Source organism: Crotalus tigris, unplaced genomic scaffold (genome assembly GCF_016545835.1).
Source record: "Crotalus tigris isolate CLP2741 ecotype Arizona unplaced genomic scaffold, ASM1654583v1 scf7180000017601.7605149639:7615979, whole genome shotgun sequence".
Lineage (NCBI taxonomy): Eukaryota > Metazoa > Chordata > Lepidosauria > Squamata > Viperidae > Crotalus > Crotalus tigris.
This window is the reverse complement of record NW_024096505.1, coordinates 5,527,224-5,549,973: the sequence shown is the minus strand read 5'-3', so window position 1 is coordinate 5,549,973 and position 22,750 is coordinate 5,527,224. Positions and strand designations below refer to the sequence as shown.

The window sequence follows — 22,750 nt, the reverse complement described above, 5'->3', positions numbered from 1 at the left end:
TAATCTTCTGCCCAAACAAAATGTGTTCTACCAGTTATACCCCTCGGTTTGAGTCATTATATACAAGTCCTTAACAATAATGGTAATGCTAGAACAACTGCACTTCAGCCTTAACCTTTCCATGCTCTCTTCAATGTAAGTATCTTAATCCAACCTGCAAAGACACCTGTTTAAAATATGGATCATTTTCTATACTACTTCTTAGATCCATATTTGAAGTGAATTACACAGTTATATAAAAATTATACTTGTTTCCAGAATTAGTTTCTACAATAATGCTATAGGTGTTTTTTTTTTAAAGAGAGGGTTATTTTGCTTAGTAATATTATAGCTTGTTAACATTATAGGACCAAAATAACCTCTGAAAAGTTATTTACTGACCTTTCCTGAAAACCCATGCCTGCATCTATGTCCTACATTCTTCTACTTGTTGCAAAGATAATTTTTAAACCATTTTTAAACAACACTTTGCCTGACTCTGGCAATTATTTGTCAAGCTAATCTATTGTTTTGTGGAAAGCCCCTGAAAATTTATAAGCAAATACTGCTAATCTATTTAAGATTGTATGTGTTTGTCCTTGAAATTCTGCCTTTCATTGGTAACCTACTTAATTATTAATTTTAGCCATCATATTTTTAGAAAAAATGGGTTTTAAGTTGTATTTTATATATGAGTTAACTAAGTCAAATAATATAAGAATTATAAGAATTTATAAGAATTTTGTATCAAGATCATTGCAACTACTTGTAAGGCAATCACCTCAACATTAGAACCTTTCCATTTTTCTTCTACATGTTATTCTCTACATTATTCACAGTGGTTCTTTTGTAATGTTTACATGACAGAATGAAAGAGACTTAATATCCTACAATCTGATTATACCAGCCATTATGCTAATAAATAAGCAACAAGGTTATCAATGATTCAGTGGGAATCCATGGCATATGATATCATTCTGCACTTTCAAATAATTCAGTGATCCCTTATTAGATGAGGGGGGAATGTTTTGGGAAGGAATGTTTTGGGAATAACTTTCTGTGTTGTAGCAGCTAATGTACTTGACAATGCACTATATAAAACGTTATTAGCCAGAAAAGATTCTGCCATAACAGTGCAATTGTGTGCAGTTTTACTCAATATACATCTTTCTTACTTTGGTGGACTTTATTTAGAATTGCAGTTTGAAATTGTCAGCCTTTCGGGTATTTCTGAACTTTATACTACAAAACAGAAAAGGAGGCAAACAAGAAAAAAAAGTGCAGAAGCATCAATTGTGGCACTGTCCTCTAATTTTTGCACAATTAGTTGCCTTTCATTTCCTAATTGTTTCCTAAACCTATTTCCTAGTAGGTTTCATTTCCTAATTGTACCTCATTTTATAAAACTTGAACTTCCCAGAGGAAAAAAAATATATTTTGGAATCTGATGTGCATGGCATTAATATGATTAAGCACAAAAGATAAAAATCAACACATTAAAGAATAGATGCACTCTTTACTGCCAAAAATATCAGCCATTAGAGGTTTCTCCATGATAGCAATGAGTCAGGAGGCACTCCACATATCTCCCTAGAAGTCCCATTATTTTGATGGATTGGACATTTGTCTGGAATGGTGCAGAATCTCCTACTTGAACAGGGGTTGAAGTAGAAGACTTTTGAGGTCCATTCCACCTCTGTTATTCTATGTTCTATGTTCTAGATTTTATTGATTGAATTGTATACATTCTTAACTGGGAACATTTCTTGGTGCATGTGACCTCTGCCAGGTCAAAATATTTTATTTATTCAGTTTCTATAACTGCCTATCTCACTCAATGGCTCTGGGCAGCTTACAATTCAAAACTGTATTTGTCCCTGTAGTCCATTTTTTTGTACTTTGATTGACAGTGGCTACCCAAGGTTTCAGTCAGAAAACATTTTGTCTTTAAAACAAACATGACAATAGGAACTAAGCCAGATTCCTTCTGCGCCCAGTGATTTGTTATATAATTAAATCATGGCACATCTCTCTTCTGTGAATATTTCTAGGGCTACCCTTTAGGAATGAATAAAAGAGATTACTAGTAAATACCCACATCACAAACTTCAGTCTCCCACTATGTAATTTATGCGCTAAACAATAATCTGCTGTGCTGGGTTTTAATTTAGTGTTCGGAGGCTCCAGCATTTTTGCTTTGTAATTAAAATCATCATGACTCAATATAATTCTATTTGTTCATTTATTAAATATCTTTTGTACTGCTTTAATATCAAGTGACTTGTAATAACTTAATGCACAATAAAACAATAATAATACAGATAGTATTAATTATAAAATACTATTTTAATACATATTTAATGTATAAAATATGTTCAATACAGGATATTTAAGACATATTAATGAAATAATTAAAATAATAAAACTAGAGAACTGTAAATCATATTAACTTATTGCAAAATTCACTGTATACCCAATTAACTTTACCCACTCATACCTCACTTCCCAAACACTCTTTGAAAGAATCAGGTCTCCAGTACCTAATTCCAGGGCATGGATCTTAAGTCTAGGGACTCAGCATTTCACAGGGGAGAAGCTCCTATAGAGGACATTCATCTCACTTTGTATCTTATGAGGTGTGAGGACACTTAACAAATAGTTGCTACAGGCACAATTTGCTAGTCTGGTTCTCTTTGAATTAGGCAATATCAGATATAGCCAGATGCCAAGCTATGTAGGATTTTAAACATACAGTAGTACCAACACTTGGAATTGCACCTGGAACTAACCAGCATGCCACTCTTACAGAATTGGTGCTATATGAAAATAGTGAGTTGCCTCAGTTTAGATTGGACACCACATTTGCCATCAACTGCAGCTTCCAAATGTCTTCAAGTACAGTCCCATTTAGGGCATATTATAGTAGTCCACTTGCGAAGTGATGGGGGTGTGATGTCGAGGCACTCAGCCAATAAATATTATGAACCTAAAGAGGAAATCATTTCTGAAACTGAAATGGATGGATCTGCATTAACTGATAAGGCTGGGATAACGTGATCATTCTAACTTTATCCTTAGCCAGTCCTATCTATACATCACAGGCAATTCAAAAATTCCAGATTGAAAAATGGGAGTTTTATACATATACATTTCCTGCACAGAAGGTTCCATTACACTCTAAAGCAATGGTTCTCAACCTTTTTAATGCCGTGACCCCCAACCGGTCGTAAGTCGAGGACTACCCAACCAGTCATAAGTCGAGGACTACCCAACCGGTCGTAAGCTGAGGACTTTCCCTGCCTGGGAGCGCCGCACATGCATGGTGCCGCCCCCTGCGCTGGCCGACAACTGGCAGCACCGTTTGCAGAATGGGACTTTTGGCGGGCTCAGCAGGGCAGAGACAGCCTGGACAATTCTTATTGGCTTTTGAAAGCCAATAGAATTAGATTTTATTCAAGAGAGTCTATTCTATTGGCTTTCAAAAGCCAATAGAATAAAAGGGAGTAGCACAGCTAAGGAAAAGGGGAAAAAATGGCGGACTGCATTGTTTGGCGACCCCCGTGAAATGGTCGTTCGACCCCAAATGGGGTCACGACCCACAGGTTGAGAACCACTGCTCTAAAGTTTCATTCCATTTTATTGACACTGCTTTTCGGGGTGAGTAGCAATGATATCGTCAAAGAGACAGAGGCAATTTTTCTCTTTTGATTGGGATGTTTTTGTTTTCTTTTAAAAGAGCAAAGCAAGTGTACAGCATTACAATTACTGGAAACTTCACATCCACACTCTATCATACTACTCTTCTTTCAAAAAAACACCAGATCAAATAATGGATCATTGCCCACCCCTGCCAATAGTTTCCACTTAAAAAATTTACAAGTAGCAATTTATGTGCTGTAAATGTGCATTGAGTCCCATGTATTTATGGTACATCAGAAAACATCTCTTCTGATGGGCATTCAATGTCTATGTAGATGAAGATACGGAGTCCTGAATCCAGGGAGGGACAGGACAATCCAAATCTAGTCAAGTACATTTCATACCAATTGCCCCCACCCCCCCAAACCATTTTCTAACAGGATAAGATGATTGCCTCTACCTGTATAGTTATAGGCTTGTTTGCATGTTCAAAACAAGATAAGGAAGGCAAAATCAGGTAGGACCCTAAGCAATACATAGAAAAAAGTGTAGTCTTAGATAGGAAGTTTGGGGATGTAGGTTTGGTCCCTTCTTTGTTCTTTTCCCTTCTTCAATGCCCTCGAAAGGTAAAGGTGAGGACGGTAGCTTCGCCGGTTACTTTTGAGCATGCGCGCACCCCTCGGACAGGCTACCTAGTGGAGAGTAAAGAATGTGACCCTTGGGGCTGGGCAAGTCTTAGTCTTAATCCCTCACAGAGCGTGGGGAGGACAGAGTCGCCATTGCGAGAGGGCGAGCCGGCCAAGAACTCGGCGCCTTTAGCAGAGAGGAGGCAAAGCTGCCACCTGCAATTGGTCCGTCCTTTTTCCTGAGGAGGTCAGCATGGCAGAGGCGCGAGGGTCGCTCGAACCGCCAGCTCCGGCCGAGAATAGTGAAGAAGCATTAAAGGAAGGCGCGGGCGGCGAAAATGGAGCGCCGGTGGGCGAAGGAGAAGGCGAGAAGGCGAAGGAGCGCCCCGCCTGCCCCGCAGAGGAGGGCGACCCTCTGAAAGAAGCATCTGAAGAAAAAAACCCGGAGGAAGAAGGCGGGAGCCGCGGGACGACGAGCGTGCCGAGCAGCGGAGAGACGACCCCAACGACCGAGGAGGACGAGGTTCAGGCGACTTTAGCTCAACTTGCAGAGCAAGTTGGATCAGCAGACGGCCCGAGGACAGAAGGAACAACTCGCGCGGAAAGCCCCGAGGAAAAGTCTGAGAGCAACACCTGGGACGAGGCGACTGTCCCAGAGGAGCCTCCGCAGCCGGCGGGAGAGTCGGCCAGGGGCCGAAGGGCGAGCCCAGCCGGCGCAGAAGACGCCTCCGAAGGAGAGGAGCCCGCGGAGGAAAGGAGCGCAGCTGAGCCAATCCCAGGATTGGACGAGCGCGCCGAGGATGAGAGAGAGGAAGATCTGGCGGGAAAAGGCTCCGAAAAAGAGTCTCCTGAAGTTGCTGAGGACGAAGGGCCAGAGGAGGGCGAGGCGGATAGCAAGAGTCCGCTGGAAGAGCAGTGGCGGACCGGAGAGGAAACTCTGAGGGGAGACAGCCCTCCTAGCGAGAGCTCCGTTGAAGAAACTCCGGCGGCAGAGGAGGATCTGGCTGCGGAAGAAGCAGAAGTAAACGAGAAAAGCTCACCAGCGCCAGATGCCAGTACAGGGGAAGTTGGCGCCCAGGACAATCCTGAGGCGAGCGCCGAAGAAGAGGAAGAGGAGCAGGAGGTGCAGTCCGCGGATTCTGGAGCGGTGGAATCTCCGGAAGAGGCTGAGGAACTCAGCAGCCACATACAGCCTGTTGACGGACCCGCCGAAGAGGCTGAAGAAGTAGATGCTCCGGGGTTGAATGGCGTGCAAGGAAGAGAAGAAGAAGCGACTGTAGAAGGGGAGCAGACTGTCCCCCTCGATGCGCCTGAGCAAGAGAAACAGGAATATGACATTTCTCTCTTCGTAAAAGTAAGGGTACTACTTTAGATATAAGCATAGGGGTCGTTAGCGGTGGCAGAATATCGTTCTCGGATCGGTAGCTTCTAGGATCAGAATAATAAAAATGGTGATATTGTAGGTTGTTGCTTTTTAATGAAACTACTAAGCCACAACTTTGGACTAATTAGGTAACTGTAGACTTTGGAATTAGGGAGCCTCTCTTTAGTTAGAATCCCCCCCCCCTTCAAACTGCACTCTGTTTGCTAGTTCTCTAACTTATTCTATTGAGTGGAATCCTGTGTACCTGCACAGAAGTTACAAAGTGATGGCTTCAGTGCTTTAGATATCACATCTAAAGTCATTGCTGGGGATCTAGTTTAGAATCTCCACAGCACTTGGGCAAAAGCATAATCAACTTTAGTAAATTAAATATAAAGGTTAGAAATAGGTGAGAAGTATTGCGTATTTATTTGGATACTGCTCATCTTCTTCCCAGTCCCAGTAAGACTGTGAGAGCTTTCATTGTTGGTTTTGAACTTGGGGGTGGGGGGTGGAGAGTATAGCAAATTTGGGACCAAATTCTATTGCTGAGCTTCAGAGAAATCTAGTTTTAGTTTATTGCTGTTGTTGATAATAGTTTTGTTTTTCTAAAGTGTCACTAGTTATCATTTTGAATCCCCCCCAAATACTTTTAGAAATAAGCTGAGTGGAAAGCATACTCAGAAGCGTACATCAAAATGTTCACTAGAAACAATAGAAAACTTAGAAAAAAATTCTAACAGACATGTATGGGGTATTTATTTTTGTATCATGTCTTTCAATCTGGTATCTTCAAGATATATTCAAAGTAAAATTCAAGTATTGCCAGCCAGCAGTTGGCAGAGAGAGCATCAGATTCTAGAGACTGTGATACAAATCTATATTTTTTTCTTCAACTTGATAGTTTGGGACATACGCTCATGGTAATATGAAAATCTTATTTATTCTTCCATGGAGTATGTAGTTTATTAAATAGAAGAAAAGTGGTGGAAAATATGAGACGCTTTAACCCAAATATTGTCAGATTTATATTGTTGAAGTTATAGTTTATAAATGTGTACATGATTCAAATGGGTAAAATACCATGCATTTCATGTGTTTAATGTGAATATCATTAGGATTTTTTTATCCAGATATGAGAATATTATTTAGAGTCAACCTGCATTACTAAGATATATAAGAACTAACAGTAACAAAGCTTTTTAGTGATTTTCATATTCAATTTTTATTTTAATGTAGCTATTGTATATTCTGGACTGAAGGCAGTCCTCAATGTACGACCACATTTGGGACTGTAATTTCTATCCTAAAGTCTGTGTTTTCACATGACGGGACCCAATTTTACTGCCATTTTTACCATAGTCATTAAGTGAATCATGAAGCTGTTAAGTGAATCCAGTTTCCTCAATTGACTTTCTTTGTTGGAAGCTGGCTGGAAAAGTTGCAAATTGTGATTATATGAGTGCAAGATGTTGCAACCATTGTAAATGTGAGCTGGTTGCCTAATGCCTGAATTGTGATCATGTGACTGTGAAGCTGGAGCAATGGTTGTGACTTCAAGGACAGATCTTCACCTTTTCTTTAGCTTCAAACCATCATTAAATGAACACCTCCTCTCAGGGCACTTTTCTTATAGCGCAGCCTCCCCTTGATATATACCGTAGACACCCCTGACTTGATAGGCTTCCTCAAGGCCCTGAAGTCCTAGATTTTGCCCTGGGCACTGGATCAGGGTGCTAATGGAACTTTGATGCATCCAGTCCGCAGACCGGCAGTTTGACATGCTTGCTTTAAGACAGTGTTTATCAACCTTGGCAATTTTAAGGCATGTGGACTTCAACTCCCAGAATTCCACAGCCAGCACATGCCTTAAAATTGTCAAGGTTGAGAAACACTGCTTTAGGAAGTCACTTTGAAGACTATTTTAGGCATTTATTGAAAAAAATCACTAGGACCTGCTTAATGCTAGCTCAGGGGTGGGCAGTCTGGCTCTTTTATAACTTGTGGACTTCAATTCCCAGAATTCCTGAGCCAGCCATGCTGGGAGTTGGTCCACGAGTCATAAAAGAGCCAAGGTTGGCTACCCCTGAGCTAGACTATGGTTGTGTAGGTCTTATGGAACATCTATCTACATGAAGCTATTAGATGAGGTCATTTGTCAGCAAGGGGTTAAATACCATTAGTATTGCTGATGATAGCTGAACATCTGCCTCTGCCCACCCAAGTAATGCTATCAAGAACACTTCCAGTGTCTGGAAGCTGTGGGGGCTGGATATAACTGAGCCAATGGACATCCTAAGTCTAGATGTCAAACACATCAATTGTATGGTTAACCTTTTGTAAATATTATAAGCCTGTATTAGAAAATGCAAAAATTCCAACACAAAATATGGGGCTTCGTAATGCAGCTTAGGGAAAGCTGGAATTATAAATTCCTTTCATAACCTTCATGTGATTGTGGTATTTTAAGCTCTTTGGGCTGCTTCCTATAGCATTATTTATTTCATTGTTTGTTAGTTAAAATAAAGTATTTTTGCAATTTACATAGACATAACATACCTGGTCATTTATTTAATTGCCTACCCGTGTTTCCCCGAAAATAAGACTGGATCTTTTTTTTTTTTTGTCTCCAAAAGAGGCAACGAAAGCCCCACCCAGCCAGCCCACTTCTTCTGTGGCCGAAAGAGCAGCTTCATTCTGCAGCTGCATTCTGGTCTGCATTTTGTATCAGGCCTTTCCAGAAGGCCTGTGCAGCTAAGTACGAGCTATGGATTGAATCCATAGCTCAGTTCTTGGCTGCAGAGGTCTTGCAGAACCGAGTTATGCATTGAACCCATAGCTCGGTTCTCGGTTGCAGTGACCTTCTGGAAAGGCCTCTGATTGAGAAATGCAGGCCTGGCTGCAGAGGAAGCCTCAGAAGAAGAGGTGGGCCAGCAAGGAGAGGCTTGGCTGCAAGGTAAGTGGATGCGGGGCACATGGAGCAGCTCCACCCCCCCACCCCCACCCTAGCTTGATTTTTAGGTAGGTGCCTCGCCCCCAAACTAGGGCTTATTTTTGAGGTAGGGCTTATATTAGGTCCACCCCCAAAATCAAGCTAGGGTTTATTTTAGGGGTTGGCCTTACTTTCAGGAAAACAGTATTGACATTTTTGAAAATTATACTTGTAAATTGTTAAAAGTTATTTGTTGTATATTCGAAATGGACATTGTAAATACTTACAGATTTAATTATTTGGAATTTATATTGAATTAACATTTAAATTAGAAGTAATTTCCATTAGACAGAGCCACTTGTATTGTAGTTGTTTAGGCATTGGGCACTAGGAGACTGGGAGTTCTTGTCCTGCCTTAGGCATAAAGCCAGATGGATGACCTGGGGCCAGTCATTTGCTAGCTAAGCCCTAGGAAAGAGATAATGGCAAATCACTTCTGAAATCGTTTGCCAAAAACCATGACTTGCCCAGGCAGTCACCAGGAATCAATAATGACTCCAAGGCACCCTCCCCATCAAAAAAGTTTCACTGAAGTTAATAGAGTTTTGATATGATTTGATATGTAGAAATTACCTTTTTCCATTTATGGAAAATGTTACAACTATCATCTTGAGATTATTGGCTTATACAATATGTTTAACCATATGACTTAAAACTTAAAAGTTATTTTCATAGAGGATGATCTTTATCTCCCCTTTTTAGAAAATGCATCCTAGGGAATTTGTTTTAGCTTTGTTGTATCTGAAGACTTGATTCTTAATCACCAATTTGCTTTGTTAAAGTAATCCAAGCTTTGTGACATTATTAAATTGTTTCGCATTATGATGCATTAAAAATTCAGTGTTTTCTCCAGTGTACATCAAGGCAACTACATAGTCTTCTCAAGTATTTCCTCACAGACACACTGAAAATATTTAATTGCAAAATTTAGATGGAAAATGAATGAATTTTATACAAGTTTCCTTAGATGATGTGAAACTACTTAATCAATTGCTAAAAATTAAAATGCTTCTGGTTTTGAGCTAGTACATAGTTTTATAGTAGGAGTTAGCAAACTTTCAGATGGTGGGCATCAATTTATTTTAAAAATGTGATAACCATGATCTGAACATTGAGATCCTGTACGATTTTTGACGTTTATATATTTCTAAAATATTTTTAAAAATATTTTAAAATATTTAATATTTTAAATTAAATATTTCATAGTATTAATATGAAAATAACAATATTTTAAAAATATTGTTATTGTAATTGTGAAGTTCTAGAATACCAAACAGAGGTATTGTAGATACCATAGTAGCCACAGGTATTATGATGCTTATTACTTTTGTAAAAGTTTTGTAAAAGATGCAAGACTCCATTGCCTTGAAATTCTGTCCTGGATGTCTTGATAGAATGTCTGAGAAACCATTTCTTCCCAATGGGACTATCCTGACTCCAGCAGAAGAGGCCTACTTTGGATCCTATCTACCAAAAAATTTCAGCTGTTAGGATCCTGCTGTGGCCCTGCCTTTTGGAATATTCTTCTGCCGGAGATGAGGTTGGCCCTCACACTCCTTGTCTTATGGAGGGGCCTTAGAACCTGGCTCTTCTGACTGGCCTGGGGCCTTAATAGGGGTGCTCTATGTCGGAGCTGACTGAGGTAGTAAATAGAGGATCCCCTCTCCCATGTCACTTATTCTCTTGGTTTTTAATCTTTATTTAATTTTACTTAATGTTTAACCTTTTTATATTATCACTACAACAGTGAGATGGGTGGCATATACATTTAACAAACGAACAAACAAATAAACAAGCAGGGACAAGTATTTGGGAGAAATGTGGATCTTCTTTGTATCCACTCTGGGAAAAATGATTTCCCATAATTTAATTTTGTGACGGAGACATAATATCAAGATCACATGAAGTATTAGTGCTGCTATATACTGCCTTGGTAGGACCACATTTGAAATACTGTTTCTAGCTCTGATCACCATGTTACAAAAAAAATGTTAAGATTCTAGAAAGAGTGCAAAGAAGAGTAACAAAGATGATTTAGGGGTCTGGAGGTTAAACCGTCTGATGAATAGTTGCAGGAACTGGATATTGTCCGGTTTAACTAAAGAGAAGGACTAGTGGTGACTTGATAACAGTCTTCTAATATTTGAGGGGCTGCCATAGAGAAGAGAAGGTCAACCTATTCAAAGCACTTGAGGGCAAGACAAGAAATGATGGAAACTTATCAAAAAGAGATCCAGACTAGAATCAAGGAGTGAGCAATTGTCAATGGAACAGCTTGCCTTCAGAAGTTGTGGAGGTTCCATCATTGGAGGTTTTAAGAAGAGATTGGACAGCCACTTGTCTCTTGCTTGGACAGAGGGTTGGACAATAAGACCTTCAAGCTCCCTTCCAACTCTATTAGTCTGTATTTTGTAGTTCATCTAGGTTTCCCACAGATATATTATCAAACTACAGCAGCCTTTCTGAACCTGATACTGGACAAAATTGTTGGGTGGTACTTTTAGAGATTCCAACCTGCATCTGACAGGTATCATCTTAAGGATCGCTCAGTATTTACAGTGTGCAACAGACTTCTGCTCCGCCTCTCCTCTCTGAGAATTAAAAGTATAGGTTCATTCTGTATGCTGGGGGAAAAATTACCTCCACCTATCCCCAAATATATGTAGCACTTTAAGAAGTGCCTAGCTCAATAATAGGGAATGCCAACAAAGAAAATGTTCAGAATAAAGATCACTTGAAATTATAAGGTACTCTGTAGGAAACGGGTTTATTTATTTGCAGCCAATAAATATTTGGAGCCATGTAACACTGGCATCTTGTTATCTGAAAGGATCACATAGCTTTTGTTCTGTACAGCCTAGTTATTTTAAACTCTGTTATAGAAATAACATATGAAGGTTATCTCATTTTTGTGTTGATAATAAAAACCCATGATGTAGTAAAGAACAGTATGATTTTCATTTCTGCTATGCTTACATCTGTGAAAATGTGAAGGTGAAAATGTTTTCTGCCAAGAGATTACTAAATCATCACTTCTGCTGCTGATAAACTTGTTTTACTTATGTCCTTCTTCTGGGAATAAGAGACCTGGGAAACAAATGCCCTTACCATCAGATCTGGCCTGTCAAGTCCAGATGACCATTAGATGGCAGCAGAGAGATATGGAAAATTCTTTGTTGACTTCTAGTGATTCTCCAGATTTTTGCAGCAAAAATGTCTATGCCGCACAGTTCCCAGAGACCGGTGAGGTCCCATAGATTGGGCCTCCTTCAGGTCCCGTCGGCCAGACAATGTTGGCTGGCGGGCCCTCGGGGAAGGGCCTTTTCTGTGGTGGCTCTGACCTGGTGGAATCAACTTCCCCCCGAGGTTCGAACAACTCCCACCCTGCCGGCCTTTAAGAAAGCCGTTAAAACTCTCCTGTTCCGGCAGGCCTGGGGCTGATGTCCCCGGGGGGGGGGGGCGGGACATGATCGGACTTGCGGTATGATTGAATTATTTTATTGTCTTGTTCTCGATGATTGTTTTAATTTTGTACGCCGCCCTGAGTCCTTTGGGATTGGGCGGCATATAAATAAATTAAATAAATAAATTGTATATATATTTTTTAAAATCATGGATAAAATTGCTAGATTTCTAAAATGTAGTAGGTTTAATCATTTTTGTGCACGTGGAAGTTTTTCTCTTCACTTTTTTCTATTTAGTAGCTATAGAACAACCTTCTCTAGTTTAATGCATTCTAAGTGTAGTACATGTTGTACCTTAAACAGTTTTGCTCTATGATTACCTGTTATTATGTACTTTATGCTTTATTTAATATGTTTATACTCTCCTGTAATTCTACTGCCAACGTAGAAATGTAACAAAACCCATCCCTTTATGTTCATTCTACAGTAAACGTTATTCTTCTTTGTGCTAAGTAATTTTTTTTTGTTGTACATGAATAATTTTGTTGTCCTTTTAGATTGGATTGCAGTTATAATTGTATGTAGTTTCTAAATTAAACTTATTTTTATAATAATATGTAAGTGAATGATTGGGGAAAATGGTTGTTAATCACACAGTCATCCAGTATTTCTATCTGTTATTTCTTCTTAAGAGACAGGGGAGTAATTAATCTGATCTATGTGTTCAGGATGTGATCCTCCCGGGAAAATGAAAGCAAGAAGTTCAGTTGGGGATAGCATAAATGAAGCAGATGTTGTCAATTAAGACAGGAAGGGTTTATTGGCTAATACCTCTTAGCCAATGCATCTTTTTGATATAATAAAGAATTGTTGTTGTGGAGCATTGAAAACATTTGTAGCTATAAAACTCTGAAACATATATTGCTACTTCTTTTAGCTTACTTGTGTGAAATATATTTATATTATGGTTGGAAGAAGGAAACTGAAACTTTTGTGATTTGAGGGAGTCAGTTCTGACTCCCTATTTGAGGAAAAGGAAGCAAAGCTGGACCCACCAATATCTCTATATACAGCCATTCCTATTGGGTGCTGCAAGGGAGCTATTCTGCTGTACTAACTGGGTGTATTCTTATTCTGTTAGCTCAGAATCTGAAATAAAGATGTTATATCTCTCAGATCCATTGGTCCACAGTGTTCTTTCCATATACTTAACCACTATTAATAATACAAATAGAATGTGAGATTATACTGATATTTACTCAAGGTAAATCTTTCTTGCCTTGGAGGATTTAAACAGAATTTCTGTAGGACTTTTCATTTGGCAGCACTTTTCAGTGTTATATTGCAATAATTTATTTTCTGTATCTTAGAACAAAGGTCTCCAACCTTTCCGGGCTTGTGGCCCAGAGAGAAGGAGAACAGCTTCTAAACTGGTGCACAAAGGGCTGCGCACACCCGCCCGGCACTAGCTACCCCATTCACGCCCACACACATGCACAAATAGGGCTGCGGATGCTAGCATGAGTGGGAGGGGATGTATGTGCACACACTGGCCAGCCATTGCCGTGGCCCAGTAGTGGGCCACGGCCCATAGGTTGGGGACCCCTGTCTTAGAAGACAGGCATTTAACCTGGTATTGTAAAAGATGAAATCAGAAAAGCTAAAGGTCATTGTGAATTGAAATTGGCAATAAACCCTTATAGATAGGTTTCTTCAAATATGTTTTTCTACAGATAGGTTTTTAAAAAAAGAATCGGCAAGCCAGCTACTTGAGAATCAGTTTGGTGAAAGCATCAGGCTAGAAACTGGAAGATGCTGAGTTTTAATCACACAAAGGTAGTTCAGTGACTTTGGGCCAGTCTCTCTCTCAGCTCTAGGAAGCAGGCAATGGCAAGCCACTTCCAAAATCTTGCCAAGGAAACTGCAGGGATTTGTCCTTACCGTTGCCAGGATTCAAAAATTAATTTGAAGGGACACACACATAAACACACACACACACACACACACACACACACACACACACAAAAGTAAAGTATTTGTGAACTTCATTTATCTTTCATCATTACAAAACCAATAATGTTTTCTGCCTCTATGTATATACTATGAGATTGTATCCCAAAGATACTAAAAAAGAAATGACAGATCTGAAAGAGACTGCCTTAGAAGATCTGCAGGATAAAGACTTGAAACAAACCTTATCTGATGGAGAAAAATTAGAATATACAAATGATAAGCCAAGAGAATGATCTGGACAATGATTTCTTACTGGCTTGTTAAAGCCCCAAAGATGAGGAAGTCATTTTTTGGGACACTGAAATCTAGATTCCTCTCAGCAAGAGGTTGGACTCGATGCCTACATGCCCCCTCCTATATCCTCTTGGCAGAGGAGTGTTGGAAACAGATATGTTTGACACCTTTTACTGATTTCCTGTAATTATTTTCCAACTTCTTTCTCAATATTTAAATTTTTGATGAAAGATTATTATTCATAATATATAACCAGGATAAGTAGAAATTTTAAAATTCCTGCTCACAAGCAAAGAAGATTACCTGCTTTTCATGTTTAATTCCACTATTTGGTTCTGGAGCAGAAGTTAAGACAGACATGTCAAACTCATGATGTCACGCGGGGTGGGTGCAGCTTCCGCGTGACTCGTCCGGCCTGCGGGCCAGCAGTTTGACACCCCTGAGTTAGGATTATCAATCTTAGATTCCCCCCGTTTTTGTTTCATTGCTGATGTTTTCAACTCCCTACTTCTCATATTATTAAGGGTATTTATTCACAGTTCATTACAAATTTTTATTTTAAATGATATTTACATTAAGGATAATGGAAAACATATAAAGGATATGTAATTAAAGGACATGTAATTAAAATACCAGTTAATCTCCTTTTCCCAGCCCTATAATGTGTTCCAGAATACAATGCTCTTTTGTTAAAATAATTCCCTTTAAGAATTTAACAAGGATATGTTAAAATAATTCCCTTTAAGAATTTAACAAGGATATATTTTTCTTTATTGATGTATGATCTTTAGTTGGTCTCCTAGCATGTTATTAAGTACGGATTAGAAATAGCATTGGTCTGTTGGAACCATAATTCTTGTAATAGGATAAATAGCAAATAATATTTAATTTCTTTCTTGTGAACTTCTGACCTTGTTGTACTGAGTTTAAGATAAATACAAACAAGAATGGTCCAGTGGATTTTCTTGGGGAGATGGTGCCTGAGCCAGACAAGAGACTGAACAAGTCTCTTCAGAAAGAAAATTATTATCTTTCAGCATAAAGATTCCTTCTCTAATGAAAAGAGTTTGTTTTGTTTTTTCTTAGTCTTTATTTTGTTTTTCTGATTCCCAGGAATTATTCCCTCTCTATATAGTTCTATTTTATGCACCATTCTGTAATCTGTGCACTTATTATGGCCCCATATTCCCAATACAATATCTTCTTCCTACTACATATAATTATTTAAAGTATCCTAATCTGTTTTTCCTTTTAACTCTCTCTGGCATCTTCTGCAGGACCCCCTCCTGTCCAGTTCTTCATTTTGAAAGTCTTTGGCATCTGGAATGTCAGGCTTCCGGAATCCTCCTGCCTTTCACCAGCACCTTTAAGGCTGCAGAATGGCTGAGCTAGTTGCAGGGCCACTGACATTATGGTGGACATTCATGTAACTGCACCTTCCAGTGTTCACCTCTCATCTGTTCTAATCATAAATTCTCTTATTTCCGACGGAGTGGAAAACAACAGCCCAATCCCTAGTTTACTCCATCAGCTCTCTTCCTCCCCAGCCTCAGCGTGGCTTAAACATTTAGCCTCCTTAATTTTTTCCTTCACTTTTATTTCTGTGTAATGCTGCTCACTGTTCCTCCAGGGTTAAGAAAAACTCTTCATCCCCCAAATTGTTCAGCTTGATTTCTATTTCTGTTTTTTTCTTTCTTTTTCTCTCTTATCTGGTTTTATGGGCCTTCTTCCCATTGGCTATCTGCTTGCCTTCCCTCAACTGAATTCTGCACGCGCGCGCGCGCACACACACACACACACACACACACACAAACCCCAAGAGGAAGGAGGGAGAAAAGGGACTTGCCATCAGCCACTGTTTCCCCCTTTTACAAATGGACAGGGCAATACTTACACAGAAGTAAATCCTTCCAACCTCAGTTGAAAAGTAGTCATAAAATGGTGATCTAAATTTTCGGGGGGGGGGAGGAATTTGTGAGTATAGAATTATTTGCTCTTGTGCTACATGGTTTTAATGCTACATTATTTATTTTTATCTCGCTTTTATTATTTTTACTACTAATTCAAGGTGGCAAAATATCCAACATATCTTCCTCCTCCTATTTGCTTCACAATAGCAGCTCTGCAAGATGGGTTGGGCTGAGAGAGAGTGACTAGCACAAAGTCATTCAGCTGGCTTTCATGGATAAGACGGGATTTGAACTCATGGCCTCCCACTTACTAGCCTGGTGCCATAACCCTCAAGTCAGTGAGTGACATGTCAATGAAAGTTTTAGCATGTATATGCCAGTTAAGTCCTGCTACAGAGTTTTATTGGGTACAAAAAGGTTAATGCATTTATACATATCCCCTTAGTTAGCTATCTGTAGTGCATTTCTGATCATCCCAGTATATACTGTAAATCTCCCCAACCACACCGTAGACTTTTAGGGCTGAATTTACATGAAGTGTATACTATACATAATTAACATTTGAAATGATAGTGGTCATATTTACTAATATTATTTATATCTATTCACCAATTTGAATGTTCTGATTTTACCTTTGAAAATGATACTTTTTATATTATAGTCCAGGCATTACAAGGAAGACTATAACAACTTTATATATTTCATACTTATTTCATATGTGTAAGAAGCGAATGCTTCTTTTTATAGTTTAGAATATATAACTAAAGAATAGCAGCTAGTTAATATGTTTCTTCATGTATAAATGTAATAACACTCATAGTTGACAGCTAGTGTCTTTTCTTCTGTATCAACTTCTCTGGGCCTTGACATAACCTTTTTGGTTAGCATCGTACATTATACCATTTTTACACCATTTACAACCATTTTAACTGTTTTGCTGGATAAACTACAACTGGCAGCATTTGCCCAACAAGTTACACTATAAGCCAGACATGGCCAACCTGAGGATCTAGAACCACACACCAACTCAAAGTATTTTTTTTTTGCAGCCTTTCGTTTAATTAAAATTAAATTAACATGAAAATTATTGCAAACTCTTAATTTTATGATTGCAAGGAGACTTGAATCTTTATCATTGTACATTTTTATTCTGAAATAATCCTATCTTTTGTTTAACTGGAAAGGTCTAGAAGTGATCCTGACAGGAAAAATGGTACTGTTTTAGCTGTCATTTAATTATTATTTGTCTGGAAGAAATAAGGGAATAATCTGCAACAGAGCAAACTACTTCACTGACACCGCAATTATGGGAGACTTGGACTATATGCATCATGCAGTAATGGTTGAACATCTTAAAGCCAGTAGTCTAATTAAACTTTGTTTTTGCTGTAGGCTGGCAGTGATGGGGAAAGTATTGGAAACTGCCCATTTTCTCAACGTCTCTTCATGATTCTCTGGCTAAAGGGTGTTATTTTTAATGTTACCACTGTGGATTTGAAACGGTGAGTTATAATATCTTTTCTCCATGTATTTATTTTTAATATTTATTTTTAATATTAAATCTTTTAAAGCTTTCAGACCCAGAAATTATATCCCTAACTATTCAGAGAGGTACTTGTAAACTTTCACTAATTCCAAGTGACTTCTGATCAATTCTTTCACTGTCATGAAATAATTGCATGTTTTTGCCATCAAAATTGGTGAAAAGGTGCAGAGATGTGAGGCATGTGGAAAGGTACAGCAAAACTTGAAACTGAAATGGAAGAAGAAACTGAGAAATCACATGAGGAATAAATTACGGATAAAAGGAATAGAAGATATAAAGGAGCAAAAAAGCACTAGGAAGATGCTTAGAGTTATAATTTACTTATCTTGCTATATTTCCAGTATTTCTATGCTACTACAATTACGTATCTCCAGACAAATCAATTTTTTAATAAATAGATGTAACTCTCTCTCTCTCAAAAAAAAATAACCCACTGCCAATCAGTTAGGAACAGAAGGTTAGATTTTAGCTTCCCATGCCTGCTAGAAACACCACATATGTCCTGTTTTGTAAAACATGACTAGAATGAGGGCTGGCAACATATTGGGGGAGGGCAACATATTTTGAAGGTCAGGGTGATGATAGAGAAGTGTTGGTTTTAGACTCCAATCCTTCACCTCTTCAACTGAGTTCTGCAACAGAGCATTAACTCCCACCTGTCCAACAAATGGGACTTGGGGGCACAAGAAGAGGATGTTAAAGGCTTCTCTGTGTTGGCCAATGTGTGGGAAAAGAAGAAGGAGCATTTTAGGTATAAATTCATGACTATATCTTCGGTCTGTTCAGAGAGTGTCTGTTTTGGCTGCCATTCCAGAATTACCATAAAGATTTAGTTCCTAGCCATGCTTGTTCTAACTTGGCGGGGGAAAAAACAGGATTTTTTTCCAAAACACTGACTAGTATCAAAGCATTTTAACCTCCTTTGGTGCTGTATGACAGATCTCAAAATGACTGTTTTGGAAAAACGAGACTTCAACAGTGCAATTGAATGAGAAATGGTTAAACTTCCACAAGTATAAGATTTCAGGCAATTTCAGAAGATCTCAAGAAATATAATCGTTTATTAACACAATACAATTTTTAATTGATAAGGTACTGGTAATCCATTTCACAGTTAACTTTTAGCAGAATAATCAACCTATCTTTCCCTTCCTCCCCCACCCTCTGCCTCACCCTTATTTAAATTCTGTATCAGAATACCCTTTCTATGTGTCTGATGAAGAGAGATCGGATCACTAAGCTTATGCCTTTTAAGAAAATGTGTCAATAGGAAAAGGTGCTACCAAACCTCTGATTTTTTTTTTTTTTTTGCTTTCCTCCTATAATGTTAGATTTGTTGTGGTGTCAAGACCTGACATGAGTACTGACATTGTGTTAGTCACTTTCCCAGTCAGTTCATTACTTCTGGATACCATCAGTTCTTGGTCACAATATGTTTCAATGAAAAGAGGAAATCACAATTTTTGGGTCCTCCCAGCTGCCATGAAGAGAAAGAAAACCATGTTTCCCTATTTCTTTTCCCCCACATTTCCCAGAAAATAATGAAAAATATATAGTGGATTGTTTAGAGTTGCCACCATCTAAAGTGTCAGAGGGAAGCTTAATCAACCTATCTCTTTCTTTAGTTGGTCAGAATGCTGAGAGAAGACATATTCTTTCAAAGCCATATTAGGATTGCATCTTTCAATTTCCACAAAGAAGAATTGTTTTTCTGTTAACCCGTTTGTAACTCCTTGAGTGACATAATTGATAAGTTTTGCTAACTCCCTCAACCCTCGGCTAATTAAGCGTGTCATACAGACAAGGAAAACATTTTTATTTAGTCTGAACTAAATGTTATTTACTTCCAATAAATGTACTATTAGCAATAACAATTTTAAATTCCAAGGCAGGTAGCTGAACTAAAATGCAATAATTTATACAGTTTACCAGCTTTTGTTTTCCTCAAACGAGATATTTCTTTTTTTGTATAGGAAACCTGCAGACTTACAGAAATTAGCTCCAGGAACAAATCCTCCATTTATAACTTTTGATGGTGATGTTAAAATAGATGTAAATAAAATTGAAGAATTTCTAGAAGAAAAGTTAGCACCACCAAGGTATAGTATTCTGTTGTGCTACGATTAGTTTCATATTATACAGAATGAGTGTTGAATATTCTTAAATAATTGGGTATCAAGAGATCATGGATTGAAAAAGATTAAAGATGGCTAATGGACAGGTAAGGGATATGAGTGGCACAGACAGTTAAGTTCTATTTCAGAGTTTCAGATAAAATGCTGAAAAATAATGAGATGGCATTAAATTCTTATGTATTGAATTTTTCAGATATCCTAAACTTGCACCAAACCATACAGAATCTTATTCTGCAGGAAATGATGTGTTTGCTAAATTTTCTGCATTCATAAAAAATACAAGGGAAGATGTCAATGAAAGTAAGTATTATAAACTTTGTATCATTATTAGTGGATATTTATAATGTTATTTATTGATATATTTATATTTGGCACTTGTCTTGGCCTTTTCATGTGAAGAAACCTTTGTTTCCACTCTCCAGTCCCATATATCCTCCCCAGTCCAACCTCCCCCAACTGGATAAATATGTAAAGAAAAGTGGAAATAGTAGTCTAGGACACAAGAATACAATATAGTGGTTATCCTACCAAATTTATTGGACTATAATCTATGCTTTTTTCATAGCAAGAGAAATGAAAGCATAGAAATATATATTTTGAAATCTGAGAACACTTCCACGTGGGCTGTTGCACTGCTACAGTTTCGGTAGTCATCCGTGTTTGGTACCTATATCTATTAACTCAGCTGTGGAAAATCCAGATTTGCAAAGACCAAAAAACGATCATTTTATTTGCATTAATAAATCTTTTTTGCAGAACTTTCAGATTTGTTTATTTCCATAGGCTTCTGCTAATATAGTATTTAAGTCACAGATCCCTTACAAGAGAAAAGTACCTTATTTACAGGCCTCCACAACAACACTCAAAATTCTTTTTTACACATGAAGTTAGGATTGCTTGACTCTGTACATGTGCTTGCAAGTGTTCCAGCATGCCCAGTAGCCTAAGTAAAGAGAGTTGTGGATAAACTAATAAAGAGGGTTTTAGCAAGGGCCTAAATATAGGCTGTGGCTTCTGGATTTTTTGTTTGCTTATTTTTTGAGTCACTGACTCAGAAATGGATGGGATGTGTTTCTGTTCCGATATGATGATTCAGGAGATAGTGAGGTAATTTTCATTGCCTTATATTATCTCTTTCACAAGTTACCCTTGAATTAACTTTCAGTGCCCTGTTCAAGATGCCTTTCTATTGCCATTTATCTTACTCCTGCCTAGATTACAGTCTTTCAGCAATCTGCAACCTTGGTTACAGCTCCGGGGAGAGAAGAGTGCTTGGTTGCAAAATTGTCCCAATGCTATCTTATCATTATAGCTAGCCAAGGATTTTATATGCAACAGCAGCTTCAAAAACGCTCCTTTATAGTAATTTATTTTATTTGCTTTTCTCTTACCCCCACTTTTATTCATTTACTTTCTTTTCTAATTAGTAGCTAATGTTCTGTGGCTGCTGATCATGTTTCCTTTAGGTTATTAAATGTTAAGCGCTCTCCTTCTACCTGATTCATTCTCCATTTCGCTACCTGAATATACCTATTTTTTCTCTCCTTTATTCTGTTCGTTACCATTAAACTTTATCCATTTGTTACTGCGGTCAGCTCAAATTCATAGTGCAAGGCCTTGGTCCCACTTTTCTGAAAACTGTATCTTCTCCTTTCTCCCTTATGGGCAGCTTTGCCACTTGTAGGGTGCACATGTATGGAGGGTTAAGTAGGATCGGCAGTATTTTTTCAAGTTATTTTCTCAATATCTTTCTATTACAGCAAGTATGAAATCTCTCAAAGTATGCAGACTGATCTTTCTCTTCATGGTTATTGCTGTTTTGGCTACCTAATTATCAGTGAACAAATAGTGAATTCCATTTTTTCTCCTTTTTTCATTGTAGATTTGGAAAAAACATTGCTTAAGGCTTTACATAAACTGAATAATTACTTAAATACCCCCTTGCCTGAAGAAATAGATGCCAATAGCACTGAAGACATCACTGTTTCCACAAGGAAATTCCTAGATGGTGATGAACTCACATTAGCAGATTGCAATCTCTTGCCAAAGCTTCATATCATCAAGGTTTGTCTTTTTTTTCCTTTATGTGAAAATGAATAATGCATGCAAGAATAATTCCTCCTTTATATTTATTTCATAGTGAATACTTCAAACTATGTTTGCATGTGTGTTAATGAAGTATTTATTTATTTGTCATATAAACCGTGTTCAGAAAATTATGTCAACTCAGATTTGCCTCGCATTTAATATTTTAAAAACCCTTACTTTAACCTGAGTCTATTTTATCCCTTTAATTCAAGCCAAACAATTAATGAAGACGAATGACCAAAAACTGTGAATCTTCTATTTTTTCCAGATTATGTGTTTTTCAAAGAGCAACATCTAAAATACCTTTTAGTGCTACATTAGAGTTCAGTTTGTACAATTTTCTATCACCATATTTTTGTTTTCTACCAATTACATAAGAACAGTACTCTATTGATAATGATTTTTTCATTTATCTTTTTTTAAGGTTGTGGCAAAGAAGTTTAGAAATTTTGAATTTCCATCTGAAATGACTGGTATCTGGAGATATTTGAATAATGCATATGATAGGGATGAGTTCATTAATACATGCCCTGCGGATCTGGAAATAGAATATGCCTACCTGGATGTTGCAAAAAGAATGAAATAAATCAAGAATGTTCAATGTCTTATATTTCTTACGTGTTTTTTTTTAAAAAGAAGTCAAAAGCAAAGCATCCATTCATTAGCAAGGTTAAAAAAAAATTAAAAAATGGACAATTTTCCTGGGCTAATGATTTTATTAATCTACTTATTACAATGTATAGTACAGAGGATTGTGTGTGTGTGTGTGTGTGTGTGTGTGTGTGTGTGTGTGTAATTGTGGATATGCATATGAACTAGAT

At 37.9% G+C, this 22,750-nt stretch overlaps 1 protein-coding gene across 3 annotated transcripts in view; it reads left to right on the top strand.

The window, feature by feature from the left end:
• Positions 1-22,534, top strand: part of CLIC6 (chloride intracellular channel 6) — a 29,588-nt gene extending 7,054 nt beyond the window's left edge. Inside the window, exons 1-6 of one of the 3 annotated variants that reach the window (XM_039318526.1) lie at positions 4,333-5,598; positions 17,553-17,662; positions 19,680-19,805; positions 20,035-20,141; positions 21,724-21,905; positions 22,354-22,534. In XM_039318526.1, the coding sequence (XP_039174460.1) occupies positions 4,498-5,598; positions 17,553-17,662; positions 19,680-19,805; positions 20,035-20,141; positions 21,724-21,905; positions 22,354-22,515 (1,788 nt within the window). In that variant the 5' untranslated portion in view covers positions 4,333-4,497 and the 3' untranslated portion in view covers positions 22,516-22,534. Of the gene's footprint in view, positions 1-4,332; positions 5,599-8,529; positions 8,564-17,552; positions 17,663-19,679; positions 19,806-20,034; positions 20,142-21,723; positions 21,906-22,353 lie in introns of those variants that run through there. The other 2 variants (XM_039318536.1, XM_039318545.1) reach the window with 2 other exon arrangements.
• The last annotated feature ends 216 nt before the right edge of the window (positions 22,535-22,750 follow it).